General features: G+C 40.4%; 1 protein-coding gene across 2 annotated transcripts in view; it reads right to left on the bottom strand.

Moving 5' to 3' along the window:
• Positions 1 to 13,009, bottom strand: part of si:ch211-200p22.4 (phosphatidylinositol-binding clathrin assembly protein) — a 118,337-nt gene extending 105,328 nt beyond the window's left edge. Inside the window, exon 1 of one of the 2 annotated variants that reach the window (XM_033983587.2) lies at positions 11,857 to 13,009. In XM_033983587.2, the coding sequence (XP_033839478.1) occupies positions 11,857 to 11,986 (130 nt within the window). In that variant the 5' untranslated portion in view covers positions 11,987 to 13,009. The remainder of the gene's footprint in view (positions 1 to 11,856) is intronic. The other variant, XM_055229097.1, reaches the window with a different exon arrangement.
• Between the last annotated feature and the right edge of the window lie 6,358 nt (positions 13,010 to 19,367).

The raw sequence follows: 19,367 nt of genomic DNA on the forward strand, positions 1-19,367 counted from the left end.
CCCCCGTTTTCACCACCAGCCGCGCACAGCCACTCCTCTGTACTTACTTCATTTTCCAATTTTATTTTCTTAATCTGTGATACGTGTAGGATTCGACAGCGTTGCATAGTCATTCTGGAACAAATGAAAAAAAATCCACTGCTCGCTTGTGTGATCTACAGCTGTCCTTCAGAGGTGCCGACTCTCTGTTGTGATGTTTACGGCGACGTCAGCTCCCATTGGGCACTGCAGTTTTCCAACGCAGAAGTCAGCGACCTTGTTTCTTTTATTAAGTCATTTTATATGAATATTGTGATTGAAAAATGCGCAAATTAATACATAACGATCCACCTGTGTCACAGATTATAACTATAGAAAAGTTCACATTTTAAACAAGTCCAGAAGAATTGACAAAAAAAACAGAACAGTTATCAGTTTTTATGCAGAATAAGACAGGAGATTTTGTTTGTGGAGGAAATTATGGTACTGGAAAAAAATTGCAGCCTTTTTGATTTGCTAATAGCGTGTTTTTGTGTTTTGTTCACACATGTTTGAATAACCCTTTAAAGTATCAAAACGACTGTAGCAAAGGTGTATGGATTTTAAAAACACAATTGAGCACTTCCTGTATTACCTCATGACATCACAAGGTGGACTAGAGTACAGTATTTGCAGTTTGAGAGAAGAACTCAACCTAAATATGCAGGGTTTGTGTGTTAAACGTGTGAATGAAACAAAACACAACTCCAGGTCTATTTCAAAAAATAAGTGTAACATGGGCCTTTTAAACTGTCAGCTCAGACCATGCTTAGATGGAGTGATAAAAACAGACACTAGTTTTTGATGAAGTTGTAAGTCTTTATGAGTTGAGGGAATAAACCGTAATATCTTTAATCCCTTTGGCATTTCATATTGTATTTTATGTTTTCCAATACTGCTTTGTACAGTGTTCTCTTTTAAACTAATGCTATTTCCTGAAGTGTATTGTGTTGAGAGCAGGTCGGTCAGTGTTGGGAGACTATAGCACACATGATAAAATGATATGAGCCATCAGCAGGTTAAATGCTGACTGCTGCGTTCAGTGTCTGCAGAGCCCAAAGCCGTAAACTAAAGTCTCGTGTACAGGGCGGTCTTTTGGGCGGTAATAAACATCTCCACGGGTGTTCGGATGCACACGCACAGGAGGCCTGCAGGGGGCGCTAATGGGGGGGAGGAGAGGCTGCCAAACGATTCCCTCTGATACTAGATTAAAGAGGAGGTATTACGCAAGATTGATTTTTTTTTTGCTCATCAAAAACACGCCTGAAGAGGTTTTATAGGTCATCCTTGCATGTGTGAGTAGTTTAGCGATCTCTCCTTATTTGAACCCTTCTTACGGTGAGGAGTAAGGTTCTGTGCAAGGCTCCGCCCACACGACAATTCTCCAGAAATATACAAAAACATGATGCAAAACTGTACACAACAACTTGACAAACCTGATGCGATGTACTGTTTTGTTAGTGGGATGCACACCGATCGTAATGTGATGGCGCTCTGAAAGGGGAGCGACTTAGTGCGGAGAGCAAAGGGATGGGAGACTCAGAAAATGAACATGAAACCTATAAAACATGCAAATATAGGATTTTCAAAATAACAAAAGGAAACACGGTGATCTAAATATGTTATGTGTTAGCAATAAATACCCCAGAGAAGTGTAATACCCCCTCTTTAAAGATTATTTATCAGATCATCATAGTGGTGGTAGAGCAAATGAAAGCTGTTATGGTGGACATTGCAAGTATCAGTGATGGGAATATCGAGGAAAAGAGATAGGAGGAACTAGAGAATAGCTTTTTTATGATGCTAAAACCATGATGATAATCAAAAACACTCTTTATTTAGACAATGAAATGTGATTTTCAACATTAAATCATAGTACTTTTTATATTCCCATGTGTCCTTATATGTGTGTAATTCCTCAGTCGTCCAGTAGGTTCCATAGTGGTCCATGGGTGTATACTCATCTATGTGTCTTATATTTGTTCTGATACAGCTCAAGATCATTCTAAAGCGTCTCAGGAAAGGTAAATTTTTGCCTGGGGATTAGGGATGGGACAATATTAAATTTTAGACTCACGATTATCATGGTCAAAATAATCGTGATTAACGATATTATCGTATATCGTCCCATCCCTACTGGGGATGTGACTTTTTTATTGATATGTGTTCAAGTAAGTATCTAGTTTTAGTATTGACAAGTATCTGATTTTCCATACTTATGACAACACTAATAGAGAAATCCCAGGAACTCAGAGAAGAGTTGCAGAAATCCTGGAAGGTGAAGGGATGCCCGTGGTCATCGGAGCACTCGGAGCAGTAACCCATAAACTGGAGGAGTGGCAATAGCAGATCCCAGAAAAAAACTCGGGCATCTCAGTCCAGAAAAGTACAATACTTGGAAGCAAAAATACTCAACAGTTTTAGCCACTTTTCGTAGTTTTCCTCAAACGATAAGGAAAACGTGAAGCTTTAACATGGTGCGTCCAAAGTGGTGCAATAATAATAAAGCCCAGACAGTGTCCCTGAGAGTGGATGGGGAGACCACTCAAACTGATGTATGGGCTTTTTATGAGCGCTGGGACAGAGCCAACGAAGAACAAGCTGCACACGGCATAGACATAGGACACGAGTTAGAGAGTGTTAAAATAACTCCAGAACATCATTAGATTAAGAGGAATTACACAGATTAGAGATAAGAGGAGAGTGACGATTATTTGTGTAATTCCTCATTCTTACAAATAGGGTTCTGTTAAATGAACAAAGTTTTAAGTTTGAATATGTTACGCAACTCAACTGCTGCTGTCAGACTCTTCATTTTGATCCTAAATTGTCCGTATTAACCGGCTCTACATGATCCTGGGATTTTTAGCATGCTATTGTGTCTGTAAAGCATATGAACATTAATAATGGACAAATTAGGCACCTTGACGCTAGCGTTAGCAACAGGTTTGATTGACAGCGTAGCTAAGTGCCCGCTCCCTGCTAAACCAGTGCTGCGGACAGGAAGTGGCATTACCTTCAACAGTCTCGCTCCGGATTGGCTCTTTGGTTGCTATGATACTCGCGGTCACAATTCCAAACATGATACTCTAAGGTTCTGACTAGATTATTTTAGTAGTCGACTTGTCAGCAATTATATGTATTACACAGAGAGATTTTTGAAATACATTTTAGCCAAATAAAGCTTGACATATGCTGAGTGAGATCAAAAATATTTGTGAGTAAAGCTCTTTATTCAGGGGTTGAGATCGATAAAATGCATTATAATTAGATACAGAAAGCATAGTGATCTGATTTTGTCACAAAGTGCTGCTTTTATAAAGGAGAAAAACATGAAATGGACTTGTTTACAATAAAAAGTAACGTAAGCCAGTTTTAATATAGAAGGATGCTGAGGTTTGAGTTGCCAGGAAACAGGAGGTCTACAGGAAGAGCAGAGGAAAGATTTATGATGTAGTGAAAGTTAACGGTTTATAAAGCACGTTATTCTATCTAATAATGTCTAAAAAGAAAGTTACCAAACAGAGAGTGGTCAGGAGGACATAAATAAGGCTGCGAGATTAGTCACAATCAAATCGAAATAGTAATTTGAATGAAGTACCAACATATCCTGCATAAACAACAAGGTTTCCTGTCTTATTCTGCATAAAAAAACTGCTAACTTTATAGTTTAGATTTTTAAAAACATGTTATTCTTATACAAGTTTGTCAGTTCAGATTAATCTTTTTGTTCTTCTGACGTGTTTAAAATGTGAACTTTGAACAGAATCTGAATATTAAAGCATAAAAATGTGATATTTTTCCCAAATCGTCCAACATAAATAAACTTATACAGGATTCCTCAAAATAGTTCATTCACAAAATTGACTTTTCAAACTGGAGTTGAGTCACATATTTAACCTGTGCCCTCCATTTTGTCTGATCACCTTTGGGTCTGTGCCAGTCTAATGCCCGCTCAGCTGATTCATCATTTACATTTAAGAGAGGACGAAAAACAAGGACATGCACCCGAGCTCTCCTCCTCTGACCGGTGCCAAGGCTGTGCCCATAAATCCCCCTGGTTTTACTTACGCCAATGAATTTAAACAAGGAGGCGGAGTAAACCAGGCCGAAACCAGGACCAAAAAAGGACTGAACCAAGAGTACACCAGGAAGAAGCAGGAATAAACAAGAGCTAAGACTAAACAGACTAAACCAGGAATGAACTAGGACTAAACCAAGATTAAAACCAGGATTGAGCCGGGTCTCAACCAGACCAAAGCCAGGACTGAACCAGTTCTAAACCAGGACTAAACTGAAACCAGGACTAAACCAGGAGTAACAAAGCTAAACCAGGAGTGAACTAGGACTAAACCAGTTCTAAACCAGGACTAAACTGGAAACCAGGACGAAACCAGGACGAAACCAGGACGAAACCAGCACGAAACCAGCACGAAACCAGCACGAAACCAGCACGAAACCAGCACGAAACCAGCACGAAACCAGCACGAAACCAGCACGAAACCAGGACTGAACCAGTTCTAAACCAGGACTAAATTGAAACCAGGACTAAAACAGGAGTAACAAAGCTAAACCAGGAGTAAACTAGGACTAAACCAGTTCTAAACCAGGACTAAACTGGAAACTAGGACTTAACCAGGACTTAACCAGGACTTAACCAGGACTTAACCAGGACTTAACCAGGACTTAACCAGGACATAACCAGGACTTAACTGAAACCAGGACTAAACCAGGAGTAACAAAGCTAAACCAGGAGTAAACTAGGACTAAACCAGTTCTAAAACAGGACTAAACCAGGAGTAACAAAGCTAAACCAGGAGTAAACCAGTTCTAAACCAGGACTAAACTGGAAACCAGGACTTAACCAGGACTTAACCAGGACTTAACCAGGACTTAACCAGGACTTAACCAGGACTTAACCAGGACTTAACCAGGACTTACCTGAAACCAGGACTAAACCAGGAGTAACAAAGTTAAACCAGGAGTAAACTAGGACTAAACCAGTTCTAAAACAGGACTAAACTGAAACCAGGACTAAACCAGGAGTAACAAAGCTAAACCAGGAGTAAACTAGGACTAAACCAGTTCTAAACCAGGACTAAACTGGAAACTAGGAGGAAACCAGGAGTAACAAAGTTAAACCAGGACGAAACCAGGACTTACCCAGCACAAAACCAGGACTTAACCAGGACCTGTACCCGAGCTCTCCTCCTGCGCCTGGTGCCAAGGCTGTGTCCATAAATTGGCCTGGTTTCATGTCTCCATTTTACTCTGGCCAATGAATTTAAATAAGAAAGAGGCGGACAGTGTGGGCGATGTCTGCGTTTGTTATCTGGCTGGTTGACTGGTTCACTGAGTAATGATCGTGCTCAATGCCATCTGGCTCCACTGCTTTCCTAACCAACTCTCAAATGAACTCTCCGCTCCAGTGACGAACCGTATCCTGTGTGTCCTCTCTGATAAAGCTAACAATGCGCCAGACAATATGGTCGCCAATGGCCTTTGTACATGACAAAGACAACACAGATAAATCAACACACAACACTCAACCGAAACTAAGAATACTTTTTAAATATTACCCCCATAGACTGTATAAAGAACTGGACTAAGTGAATGTGATGTCAACCACAACATTCGGCTCCAGTCAAATGAAGCTCATCAAGGCTAGCAGTTATAGCGGCGAATATGGAGACAAGTTCCGTATTTGGAATTTTGACCACAAGTATCATAGCAACCAAAGAGCCAATCCAGAGCGAGGCTGTTGAAAGTAATGCCCTTTCCCGCCCGCATTATGGTTTAGCCAATCAAACTTGTTGCTAACGCTAGTGGGAGCGACCTCGGGGAAAGAAGGTGCCTGATTTATCTTTTATTAATGTTCATATATTGATATACGGACACAATACCAAAATAAATACACCAGGATCAATTTAATACGAACATTTTAAGATCAAAATGATGAGCCAGACAGCAGCAGTTACAGAGAGAGGGTCGACAGTTTTTCAATAGAAAGTGAATCGATGGAGCTGGAAGCACGCCCATGCTCACTTCCTATTTGGAACGCAGGGGTTAGCAGGTTAGCTATGTCCATGTATATATACAGTCTATACCATGTGTTCTTCTGATCAAATATTCAGGGATGGTCCTATTTTCATTTAGCTCAGCCTTTCATAAAATGTTTTACACTACTACTACTTAATCGACTAAACGACTAAAGGTCTACAGCTCTAGTAGTAGTAGTAGTAATAGTAGTAGTAGTAGTGTTTTTGTGAGTAAATGTTGAGTAGGTGTATCTCTTATCGATGAATGATTAACCCATTGTTATCGTAGAACACACAGATCTGTGGAATTCAGAGGCAAATATGAAGCAGAGAAATCAATGGATCAAACAAACAACAGCTCTCCTCAAATCACCCTCACTGTCTGCGAGCACTGGGACTAAACCAGGACTAGACCAGAACTCAACCAGGACTGAACCAGGACTGAACCAGGACTAAACCAGGACTAAACCAGGACTAAACCAGGACTAAACCAGGACTAAACCAGGACTAAACCAGGACTAAACCAGGACTAAACCAGGACTAAACCAGGACTAAACCAGGACTAAACCAGGACTAAACCAGGAGTAGAGCAGGACTGAACCAGGACTAAACCAGGACTAAACCAGGACTAAACCAGGACGAAACCAGGACGAAACCAGGACGAAACCAGGACTAAACCAGGACTAAACCAGGACTAAACCAGGACTAGAGCAGAACTCAACCAGGACTGAACCAGGACTGAACCAGGACTAAACCAGGACAAAACCAGGACGAAACCAGGATGAAACCAGGACGAAACCAGGATTAAACCAGGAGTAGAGCAGGAGTAGAGCAGGACTGAACCAGGACTAAACTAGGGCTAAACTAGGGCTAAACCAGGTCTAAACCAGAATTTAGCCAGGACTGAACCAGGACTAAACCAGGACTAAACTAGGGCTAAACCAGGTCTAAACCAAAAATAAACCAGGACTAAACCACAACTAAAACAATGACTATACCAAGACTAAAACCAGGACTAAACCAGGACTAAACCTGAACTAAAACCAGGGATAAAACCAGGGCTAGACCAAGACTAAAACAAGGCAAAGTAAAACCAGGACTTAAACTGGTCTAAACCAGAACTAAACCAGGAGTAAAACAAGGACCAGACCAGGACTCTATTTACATTACTAGCACTAAATTATTAATCAAGCTTGTCAAAATAACAAACGCATCCGAAATAAATCTTTTTTACTTTTCCAAAAAACATTTCAGTCGGCCGGAGAACCTTGTGTTTTTATAATGATTTTCTTGTGATTGTGATTCGTGCATTAGCCGCTATTGTAATATTCATATTATTGCCATAACTGGACTGTTTCATATCCGTGTTCCTGCCCTGGTTTTCAGTGATCGGCCCCAAACCAAAAGTTAAACCCAGACGTTTGAGAGTGGGCTGGCTCCTCCTCAGAGCCCTGGACTTTGCTGCTCACACAAAAAAGAAAAATCAATATCGTGCAATGATTTAGGCCGCGCTACTGCAAAGTGAATGAGCTGAGAGGAGTCTGAGCCAGGTTCACCAAGAGGGGCGTACAACGAGGACTTCTGTAGCACCACAGCACCTGATGGAGAGGCCAGCGGGTCACACACATGTAGTCCTGGTTTAGTCCTGGTTTAGTCCTGGTTTAGTCCTGGTTTAGTCCTGGTTTAGTCCTGGTTTAGTCCTGGTTTAGTCCTGGTTTAGTCCTGGTTTAGTCCTGGTTTAGTCCTGGTTTAGTCCTGGTTTAGTCCTGGTTTAGTCCTGGTTTAGTGACTTCTGTATGTGAGCATCTGATGGAGAAGGCACTGGGTCAGAAAAGCATAGTTCTGGTTCAGTCCTGGTTCAACACTGGGTTAACCTTGGTTTAGTCCCGGTTCGGTTCCGGTTCAGGCCCGGCTCAGACCCTGGTTCAGCTCTGTTTTAGTCCTGGTTTAGTAATGGTTCACTTCCAGTTGAAACCTGGTTTAGCTCTGGTTCAATGCTTCAGACCCTGGCTCAGACCCTGGCTCAGACCCTGGCTCAGACCCTGGCTCAGACCCTGGCTCAGACCCTGGCTCAGACCCTGGCTCAGACCCTGGCTCAGACCCTGGCTCAGACCCTGGCTCAGACCCTGGCTCAGACCCTGGCTCAGACCCTGGCTCAGACCCTGGCTCAGACCCTGGCTCAGACCCTGGCTCAGACCCTGGCTCAGACCCGGTTCAATACTGGCTCAGCTCTGTTTTAGTCCTGGTTTAGTAACGGTTCAGTTCCAGTTGAAACCTGGCTCAGCCCTGGCTCAATGCTTCAGACCTGGCTCAGCCCTGGCTCAGTCCTGGTTCAGACCCTCACGTACACTCTTTCATAACAGCTGGGGTGTGTGTCTTACCGGATTCGTTTGCTCCATTGTGGAGTGAGCAACAGGAACTTGTTGTGTAGCTGTGAATTCTCATTGATTTAATAGAGACTGAACTGAACACTTAAACTGCAGCTGGCTCTTTGACAGGATCCCAGCTTTATTTTAGTTTCATCTCTTTTATCAGATGCTTTTATTGGACTATGAATGCAACACTTTTCGATGGATTTAAATAGAAAACCATTTGAACTATTTACTTTCACTACTGAGGCTGAACAGCCTTGCCTGAAATGTTGCGCAGCATGATATTAAAAGGCGCTGTACCTGAATTTTAAAGAGTTTGCAGTGGTCCAGACTTACTCCTCACTTACTTTAGCATTCTAATTATTCACCATGATGAGCTTGTAAGTGATTTTCATAACTATCAGAGACCAGAGAAGATAAGATAACTTGAAAAACATGTTCAAAATGAGAAAGTTCTAAAACAAATAAATGAAATTACACCACGGAGAATTCTTTTCAAAAGTTTGGCACAAATTACACTTGAGAAGCACATTTTTTGACCCTCCACACAAAAAAGCAACAAAATAAAGATGTTTTCATTTATTTATATTTGTTAAAGTAATATTTCTGTGTACATTGAGGGGTTTTGGCCCAGTGTACTGCATGGTTGCTAGGTAACGGCTCTGGAATTCCCTAGTCTGATCTCATGATTTTCAATCAGGAAGTAAAATTATAAACTTAAAGAAAATGCCAAATTGGGTAGAAATATGTAACAATGACTAGTCCAGTGTGTCATAGTCACTTTAAGTCTACAGGGAGGAACACACAAGAGTTAGTGAGCCCTGTTTGTTTTTCTTATAACTCAGACAAAAAAAAGAACATAATCATATCATTTTGGGCTGTGTTTTTAGCCTGACTTTTATTTTTTAAAAGGCCTTTATAAGTAAAAAATGAGCAATTTAGACCCTCAAAATGTCTTGTAACTGTTAATTTCCATCACTGTACTGAACAAACACTATGTGGTCATTTGCCAAGTGGGATTTGTCAAAATTTTCTGGATTCTTTTTTATTATTATTTTAACTGGAGAGCAAAAAGTTTCTCTGGGGCCAATTTTGTTTCTCTTATAACTCGACCATAAAATAATCTGTATTTTCAGCCTGACTTCAGACTGACACCACGTTTACCTTACATTTATATGTTTAACAGTTAATACCCCATAGAAGCAAAATACCCCGTCTTAAACACTACTGTGTATTTAAATGGGATTTTGTGTCTCGGGACTCTGATGCTGCCCAACCACACAAACACATTGAGGGAGACAGGACTGCAGAACTACACCTACAAATAACCTACAATGCATGGTGTAGTCCTGGTTCAGTCCTGGTTCAGTCCTGGTTCAGTCCTGGTTCAGTCCTGGTTCAGTCCTGGTTCAGTCCTGGTTCAGTCCTGGTTCAGTCCTGGTTCAGTCCTGGTTCAGTCCTGGTTCAGTCCTGGTTCAGCCCTGGTTCAGCCCTGGTTCAGCCCTGGTTATTATGACATTCATGGTTCAGCCCTGGATTAGTACTGTTGTAGTCTTGATTTGGTCTTGGTTTAGTCCCGGTTTAAACCTGGTTAAACCCTGGTTTTCTAGTTTAGCCTTGGTTTAACCTTTTTTTAGTCTCGTCCTGTTTTAATTCGTGTCTAGTCCCAGTTTAGTCCCAGTTTAGTCCCAGTTTAGTCCCAGTTATTACAACCTTTCCACTGACAACCAGCCAACTAGCTCTCAAACATTATTGGTACTATTAACCAGACTTCTCGTGGACACACCATTACAAAACATAGTAAAACATTAATTTCAACGATTACCCAACTTTTTTGACAAACCTATTCTGACTGTGAGCAACTATTTCACTTTCAAAGAGAATGCATTATGTGAAGCCACCTTAACGTTTAACCATGTCATAACAGTGTGCCCTCATCATGTTTGAGTAACCCTGTACTGTCCTGTATTTGAAACGTGAGAACTCAGAAAATTCTTGCGTTCACCTACTCTCTATTCCTGCCCACATCCCCTGTTCTTATTATTTAAAAAATGTCACATAACCATTTTTCAACTATAAAAACATGTAAATTAAAAAAAACAAAACCACAGCTGGTTGCTACAGTGAAATGCCACTATGAGGAGGAGGGACTTGTCAGCTCTGCAGTTTTGAACAGGAAATCCATAGACCTATTTCTATTAGCAAGCAGTTATAGATCAGTACTGTGGTTTACAATGCACACAGTATAAAACTATGATCTGCTTACGATATAGTTCAATGCAAAATAGCTGGAAAATCATAATAAGTCTTCTTTAAAAGGTCCTATATTACACAAAAAGCATTCTTGTGAGCTTTAAGCCATGCTATAACGTTGTTGCCTCCTCAAAAACATACCCAGACTTGTGTTTTTCATTCACACATTAGTTTATCTACATCTCTAAACCTCAAAACACTCTGATCCACCTTGCGATGTCATTTAGTGGCAGTTTTATCGCTTTAACCACTAAATTTTCACCTTCAGTTCAGTAGATATCAGCAATTCCAGGTCTGAAATCGCCCAAATGATTCTCTATTCTGAAGTGAAGCGGTGCATGGAGTTTCAAACCACAGTGGAGCACGTCCTGTATCACCACATGACATCACAAGGTGGACCAGAGATCAGAACTGATGGTAAATCTGCAGGATGTCATTTAGTGGAAGTTTTACCGCTTTAATAACAAAATTTTCACCTTTAGTTCAGTAGAGATTGACAATTCCAGGTCTGAAATCACTCAAATGATTCTGTATTTTGAAGTGAAGTGGTGCATGGAGTTTCAAACCACAGTCAAGCACATCCTGTATCACCACATGACATCACAAGGTGGACCAGAGATCAGAACTCAGCCTAAATCTGCAGGATGTCATTTAGTGGCAGTTTTACCACTTTAACCACTACATTTTCACCTTCAGTTCAGTAGAGATTAGCAATTCCAGCTCTGAAATCACCCAAATGATTCTCTATTCTGAACTGACGCAGTGCATGGAGTTTCAAACCACAGTGAAGCACGTCCTGTCTCACCACATGACATCACAAGGTGGACCAGAGATCAGAACTGATGGTAAACCTTCAGGGTTTGCGTGTTAAAACATGTGTGAATGAAACAAAACACAGCTCCAGGTATGCTTTTTTTGCAACAAGCTGAAATTACCCAAATGATTCTGTATTCTGGAGTTTCAAACTACAGAGAAGCACGTCCTGTATCACCACATGACATCACAAGGTGGACCAGAGAGAAGGACTAATGATAAATCTGCAGGGTTTGCGTGTTAAAACATGTGTGAATGAAACAAAACACAGCTCCAGGTCTGGTTTTTTGCAACATAGATCAGAAAACAGGCTCATATAGGCTCTTTAAGGACATTTTGCATGACAGAAACAGCCTACTCACAGTCTAGGTGCTTCTTCTTGGGCCCGCTGACTTCGTGAGTAGTCGCCTTGCACACTGCTTTGCTGATGGCGGAGCCGGTCATGCTGTGCTGAGCTGCAGCGATCCGGTCCGTGAGGGATTGGCCTGACATATTTCTCCTTTCTTTCGCCTTATTTCGCTTTCGTTTGGCCTTTTGCAATCAGCTAAAACAGCCCAATAATCCCTCTGATCGATACTTTTGACTCCTGTGCAAAGCGAGCGAAAATAATTCCCCAAGTGCGTCCAAAAATCTATGCAATTCAATGTAAAAAATACGTGTAACTGATCTGCAGTTTCCCTGGTGACTGTGGAGGATTCTAACTGCCAAACTAAAGCTAGCTAGTTGATGTTAGCTACAAAAGCAACTGTTTTCTTTGCACAAATAGTTAAGAGTTCCCAAGTAAATCTTATAAATACTTAAATTGACTTTTTGGCCACAATTTAACATAGCTATTTGGCTGGTTTGTAACTTTTGAAACGTCAAGGCAAAGAAAATACGTGAAAATATTGAAGAAAATTCCCAAAATTGAGTTGCAAAACAGTTGAGTTCCTCCGCGTTGAAGTTCTAAGCCAAAAAGATTGCGAGATTTCACAAGTAACGCGATAAAAACGAGCAAAAGTCTTGTAAAAAGTAGTTAAAAATTGAGCAGCGCATTGTCTGAAAAGTTTAAAAGGGTTTTAAGTGTTGACAGCCGGGACAGGTGGCTTTTTAACCCCGCGAAAACTGACGCAAAGACGGGGTGGGTGCTCGTTAGCAGCGCGGCTAGCAGCTCCAGCCTCCAGACAGACAGCGGGGCAACGTCAAGGCTGTGACCGAGCAGAGAAGCCGGCAGACGGGGTAAGTTCAGCCAGACGGTCCCCCCTCCTTTCCGTGTTTCTTCTTCTTCTTCCTTTGGGTGCTGTGGTTGGAGGTGCTGGCCCGGGGGCTGGGGGGGGAGAGGCAGGGCACAGTCTTCCCCGGGACGGAGGTGTGGTTGTGCGGCTGTCAGAGGGGGTCCACGCTCCGGTGCGGTGGCGGTGTCTGGGTGAAGTCTAGCCCGTGTGGGAGCTCCGTGAGTCGGACAGTGGCGGGTGCCTGGTGCCTGCTGCCTCTGCCGGAGCCGGACAAAATGGCAGCGTGAAAAATCAGCTGATCTCACAACTGTGCGGCTTCACGGGCTCTGCTGCGGTCGGAAATGACAGTTTTGGGTAATAACAGCTGCTTTTATCCAAGTATTTGTCCATGTTTTGGCTGTTGGGTGTATTTACTTTAAACTACTTGTCTGTAGAGCTTGTTTTATCTATGGATTGCACATTTTTTTGGGTAAGGTTCTACATAGGCATGATTTAAATAAAAAACTTCCAAGATGTGTAGGTATTTGTACATTTTACAGAGGATACATGGGTAATAACAGCTGCTTTTATGCAAGTATTCGTCCATGTTTTGGTTATTAGGAGTATTTATTTTAAACTAATTGTCTGTAGACCCTGTGTTATCTATAAATTCCACATCTTTTATGAGTAAGGCTGTACATAGGTATAATGTAAGTGAAAAACGTTCAAGATTTGTAGGTATTTGCACATTTTACAGTGTGTACTTTTTACTTTTACTTTTCTACATTTGAGAGCAGTATTTGTACTTTCTACTCCACTACTTTTTAACTAGATTGAAAGGTAAAAAGTACTTTTCGTATGATTTGAGGGGTTATTTGTACCATTTTCGTGGAAACAGTCTGAAGAAATTTTCAAGTTCAAGCTTCAACTTTGAGCAAACATAAATAACTACACAAAATTCATGAGAAAAATTGCGTTGTTCATTTGTTAAAGTGTAAAATACAGTGATAATGATTAAAAAAGATACATATTTTGGTATCATTTCTCTGTAAGGAGGTTTCCCAGGCATGTCCCACTAGAAGGAGGCCCCAGGGAAGTTAATTTAATTGTTAATTTTCTTATGAATATTGTGCATTTATTTTTGTTTTGTGCTAAGCCGAAGCTTGAATTCGAAAACTTTAATCATGATGTTTTCCACGAACGAGGTAAAAATAACCCCTCAAATCATATGAAAAGTACTTTTAACCTTTCAGTCCTGTTCAAAAATGTAGTGGAGTAGAAAGTACAGATACTGCTCTCAAATATAGTGAAGTAAAAGTAAAAAGTATCCACTGTAAAATGTACTTAAGTAAAGTACAGACACCTGCTTTCAAATGTGGTGATATCAGGGATGTAGCACCAAATTCTGAGCCTTAGTCTGCAGTAAATATTGTCTTATGAAAAACAGTTTCTTCCCCTCTGCTGTTTGTCTCATGAACACTTTATAATATCTGTATCATTGACACTTTAGAATATCTGCACAAAACTGGACACTTTACAACACCGATCACCTTAATAAGCCACGTTTGCACTGTTGTTATGCTGTTGTTGTTGTATATATGTACCTTTAAGTATTTTATTTCATTTTTAAGCATATCTTTTTAACTGTATACAGGCCCTTATTTGTACTTATTCAGTGTTTTTATGTTGCACTTTATCACCAAAGAAAGCTCCTAGTTTGTGAGCTGTGTTCTCTGACAATGGCAATAAAAAGTCGTCTGATTCTGATTCTGAAAATGCATATTACAGACTTGGTGAGGGGCCTCTCCCTGCACTGGGCCCTGGGTAAACTCTCCTCAGGCTGACCTTCTCGTGAGTAGTGTACATTTTGTGTCGACCTCTCAAAAGACATTTGTCATTTCTTTCACCTTAATCTTGGGACAGTGAAGTATACACAGTAGAGTATTTTCTTGCTTGACGACTTAAATGATTTGTGCGTAAAAGTACACACAGTGAGCACAGGTGACAGAGGAGCCATCCATCAGCCCCATGTGTAGAGTGTGTGTATGTGTGTGTTATAATGTAAAGTAAAGCCAGTCATAAATCAGAGCAGTTTGTCCTTCAGGAAGAGGCTCCGTGATGACAGCTAATCTAATATAATATAATGAAAACTGCACAGGTTTTATCTCTATAGATGTCTACAGACTGAGAGACTTATGGCACGGAACAATATCAGAATTTTATGGGTTAACCGATATAAAAAGTAAAATTCATTATAATTTGCATTTTAATTTGTTTTGACCTGGTTTATGGTTAATGTCTCTGGGCCTATCCCGTAGACTGTATGTATAAATGGACATAGCTAAACGACTAGCCACCACATTGTAAAAAGGAAGTGATCATGGGTCGAGTTTCCGGCTCTATTGACCCTGGTTCCAGTTTATTTTCCACTGAAAAACTATTGCTCCTCTCTCTACATGATCCTGGTATTTTTATTTCACCATTGTGTCAGTAAATTAAGATATGAACACTAATAACAGACAAATCAGGTGCTTTCTTTCCCCAAGGTCATGCTCGCTAGCATTCGTAACAGGTTTAATTGACGCCTTTGCTCAGCGCAGACTCCCCGCTAAAGCAGTGGGAAGGGCCGTTACCTTCAGCAGCTTCGCCCCAGATTGGCTCTTTGGTTCCCTAAATATGTAACTCGCAAAAACTGGTGCAAGGTTCTTCTCATTCAGTGTCTGTGTTCACTGGTGTGTGAATGTGTGTGTGAATGTGTGTGTGAAGTGTGAATGTGTGTGTGAATGTGTGTGTGAATGGGTGAGTGGTGCCTTTGATAATAGACAAAATGCATAGTAGTAGCAAAGTAGTAGCTTCAGAGTATCATTCCTACAATATAATCATTATGGTACTATATGGTTATTAATGTAGCGTGTCCTTGGAACATTACACATTCTTTTATATGTTTGTTATGTAAAAATATAGGCTGGTCAATACAATACAGTACAGTGCAATCTATAATCAATATTACTCTCTGTGTTGTAATGAACAGAGCATTTTGAGACCTTTATTAAGCTTATTCAACTACATTTTTTAATCTGATCTGTAACCTTCTTAAATGTAAGTTACAGATCAGATCACATGTGTTTAAATCCAGGCTCCAAACAGTTCTGTTTAACTGTGTGTATGACTGAAAGGTTTTTATTCTGCCTCTTCTCTTTTAATGTTAATTTTATGATGATTATTTATGTTTTGATTAGCTGTATTGTGATTATTATTAAATTTAATGTCTTTCTTATTCTGTAAAGCACTTTGAATTACTTTGTGTACCAATTGTGCTGTACAAATAAACTTGCCTTGCCTTTTTCAAGACATTTTTAACCAATAAAAACACCTGTACTCGAATAACAGTAAGACTATTTAAATGTAATACTGTGGAACATTTTAGACAAAGCAAAAACATCTCCATGGAGACAAGCAGGTGGCAGACTCCTATCGAAAAAGTGACACAGTGCACATTTAAAAATACTACGCTTATTTCAACAGTTTATATTTTTTGCAACCTGCCACATGAAGTCTACTTTGTCCCACGGTCCTTGAACACACCCCAGAGCCTTGGATTGTCTGTGAGGCGTCCGGATTTCACTCAAGCGGCATCTTTAGGTCATAATTTGGATCTATTTCTGTCATTACACAGATTATCTCCACTCTTTAAGATCATTTGAGCAAAGACACATGATTTTGTTTGCTGAATAAGGACAAACGTGAGGTATTTCTTACATATCTCTCCTCCTCTTTTGCAGGACGTGCCCGAGGAGCCCTCAGACGCCGTGTCCTCGTTTGACTCGGGCGCGTGGGGGGAACACGGTGTGCAGATGTGGGAGAGACGCGCGCTCCCGAGGCTATACGAGCACGCTCCCAGCAGACGGGAACCATTTAGACACACGGATGCCCTGCCAGACTGGAGGAAGTGCCTTATTGGGTGAGCATTTTCAGACAATAGTGGTTCAGACAGAAGTGGATCCAACTCCCCAACCTCACAACACAAGTACTACAGGAATGAGTTTGATACACAGTCAACTATTACCATTCATATGTCCCAAAATGTATTATTTACCACTACTATTTAAGCTTTGTGTTCAAATACTTAATGCTACTTACTTAATTTGAAAGCATTCCAGTGATCAATATTTAAATACCCATAATTCCCTGTGGATCCTGTGTCCTTAATGAAGTTTGAATGAATAAATAAACGCTGTATTAACAGATAAATAGGTAAACACAGCCTGCAGCATGTTTTTAATGGGCTGTTTTAGTGTCTATGGAGAGACAGAGGCAGCGCCAGACTGAACATGGTGCATGATGGGAGCGTGTAGAGGAGAGGGAGGGTCATGCGAGGACACGAGGAAGAGGAGAGCGATGAAGAGGAGACTATACACGTGTGGGCCATGTATGAAATGGTTCACGATGAGACTACGACCGCTGTGGGGTTCGATGTAGCGCGCTGCACACATTACGAGTTATTTTGCTTAATAAATCTTGTGTGAAGATGAAATGACTGAAAGCACCAGGCGTAAGGAGTGAGGATTGTATTGAAAGTAATAGCGTTGGTGGGAGGGGCCGTTGGCGCGGATCGGCAGCCTCGCTTCTGTCAGTCTGCCCCAGGACGGGTGTGGCTACGATATTAACTTACCACCACTGAGTATGAAGTGAATGAATAAAGCACAAACATTGCAAACGATATTATCATTATCGCTAGTAATAGTAGTACTGTAGTAGTAGTGGTAGTGGTAGTAGCAAAGATAAGAGAAGTAGAAGCAGTTTAGTAACTACAGTCTGTAAAAAGTAAAGTATATTTAGACCATCCCTAAAAAAATCAAACAATTGCTCAACACTGTACAAATATGAGTTAAAAAGTACTTCACGCTGACTAAATGTCTCTAACATACAACATACAACATTGTGTATTTTATAATTCGAACCTAATACAATCTGGCAGTCAAAACATTTAATGGCTAAATTCAGGTATTTTCAAAGAACAGACATCAAAAAATAAAACTGAATCACATCTGAAGGAGCATTGCAAAAAAAAAACGCCCTAATGTTCAAAGCTTTTGTCACTTGTAATGTAATTCTATAATGTAAATCTATGGCGCCCTCTGGTGTCGAACAGGTGATACTTCCACACAGCGTAAAGTGCAGTGTAAGGAGGACCTCTAGTGGTCAAACAGAGAAACGTCTGCACTGTATAATTCAACCACAGAGATGTAATAAATGTATAAGGATTATCTCTGTATTTGCATATTTCTACATATTTAAATTAATTTCCACAAGCACAACTGAAGCACAGACCTGGTTACTCTGCAAAGTGTTGATGAATTAACACAAAATAGAGTGTGGTCATGAAAATAGGCAGTTTGAATTGACAGCAGTTGATTTATTTTAAATACTTAAAAACAGCTATACATTTAAAATATAAGTTATGTGTTAAAATGTCCATGTTTCTCTAACTATCACACATTTGTTAATATGAGACTGTAATTACATCTTGTATAAAAGAAACATGTTTGTTATATTAAAGTACATTTAACAGGTTATATTCCTAATTATGACTTTGGTGGGATTGTGCCTGTGCTAAATATTTATCATAGTTTTACATCAGTTAAGTGACAGTTTGTGGAAAAATGTTGAAAAGAAAAGTACAAAAATACAGGAAGAGGCGCTGAGTTTTAAAGTAATCCTTCTGTCTATGTCGTCAACACTGAAAACTCCATCCAAAATACAGAGAGTTTACACGCAAGGAAGGCATTTTTCTGACTTTTTAAACCTTCATTCAACAAAATAAAGGTTTCGTAATTTATTTTTATTAGTCTAATCATAACTTTTGTGTAATATAGACTGTTTGTCCCTTCTTAACATTATGGTTGCTCGGTAACATACATCTATGTCATATCTGCTTCCTCTGTCCAACCCATAGACTGTTTATATAAATGGACAAAGCAAACCCACAAGAGGCTGTGTTCCAAATAGGAAATGATCATGGGTTGCACTTCCAGCTCCATCAGCTCTGGCTCCAATTCACTTTCTATTGAAAAACTGTCTCCCCTCTCACTGTAACTGCTGCTGTCAGACTCGTCATTTTGGTCTTGAAATGTTCATATTAACCCGTTGTATGTGATTCTGTTGTTTTTACGTCGCTATTTTGTCCGTGGTTCAAGATATGAACATGAATAACAGACAAATCAGGCGCCTTCTTTCCCAGAGGTTGCTCCCACTAGCCTTAGCAACAGGTTTGATTGGCAGCGTTGCTAAGCCCCTGCTCCTTGCTAAACCAGTGGGTGAGAAGGGGCGTTACCTTCAACAGTCTCGCTCAGGATTGGCTCTTTGGTTGCTATGATACCCCCGGTCGGAATTTCAAATGTGGAACTTGGCTCTAAATCGGCCGCTATAACTGCTCTAGCCTCGATGAGCTTCATTTGGAGCTGAACGCTTCACCAAAATTTCAAAACTAGAAAAGACAAGGCAGAAACTTTTGTTAAATCCACTATGTTTTAGAGAAATGCGCAGTCTAATCTGTCAAATGCACTTTAATGTTTCTGTTTTTCTTGTTGTTGTTATAATTTCAAACAGCATCCATTGGGAATAAATACACCTGATAAATACATTAAAAGAGTTTGAAAAAAGTCGAAAGAACCAGAATA

This window comes from Periophthalmus magnuspinnatus, chromosome 18 (assembly GCF_009829125.3).
Source record: "Periophthalmus magnuspinnatus isolate fPerMag1 chromosome 18, fPerMag1.2.pri, whole genome shotgun sequence".
NCBI lineage: Eukaryota > Metazoa > Chordata > Actinopteri > Gobiiformes > Gobiidae > Periophthalmus > Periophthalmus magnuspinnatus.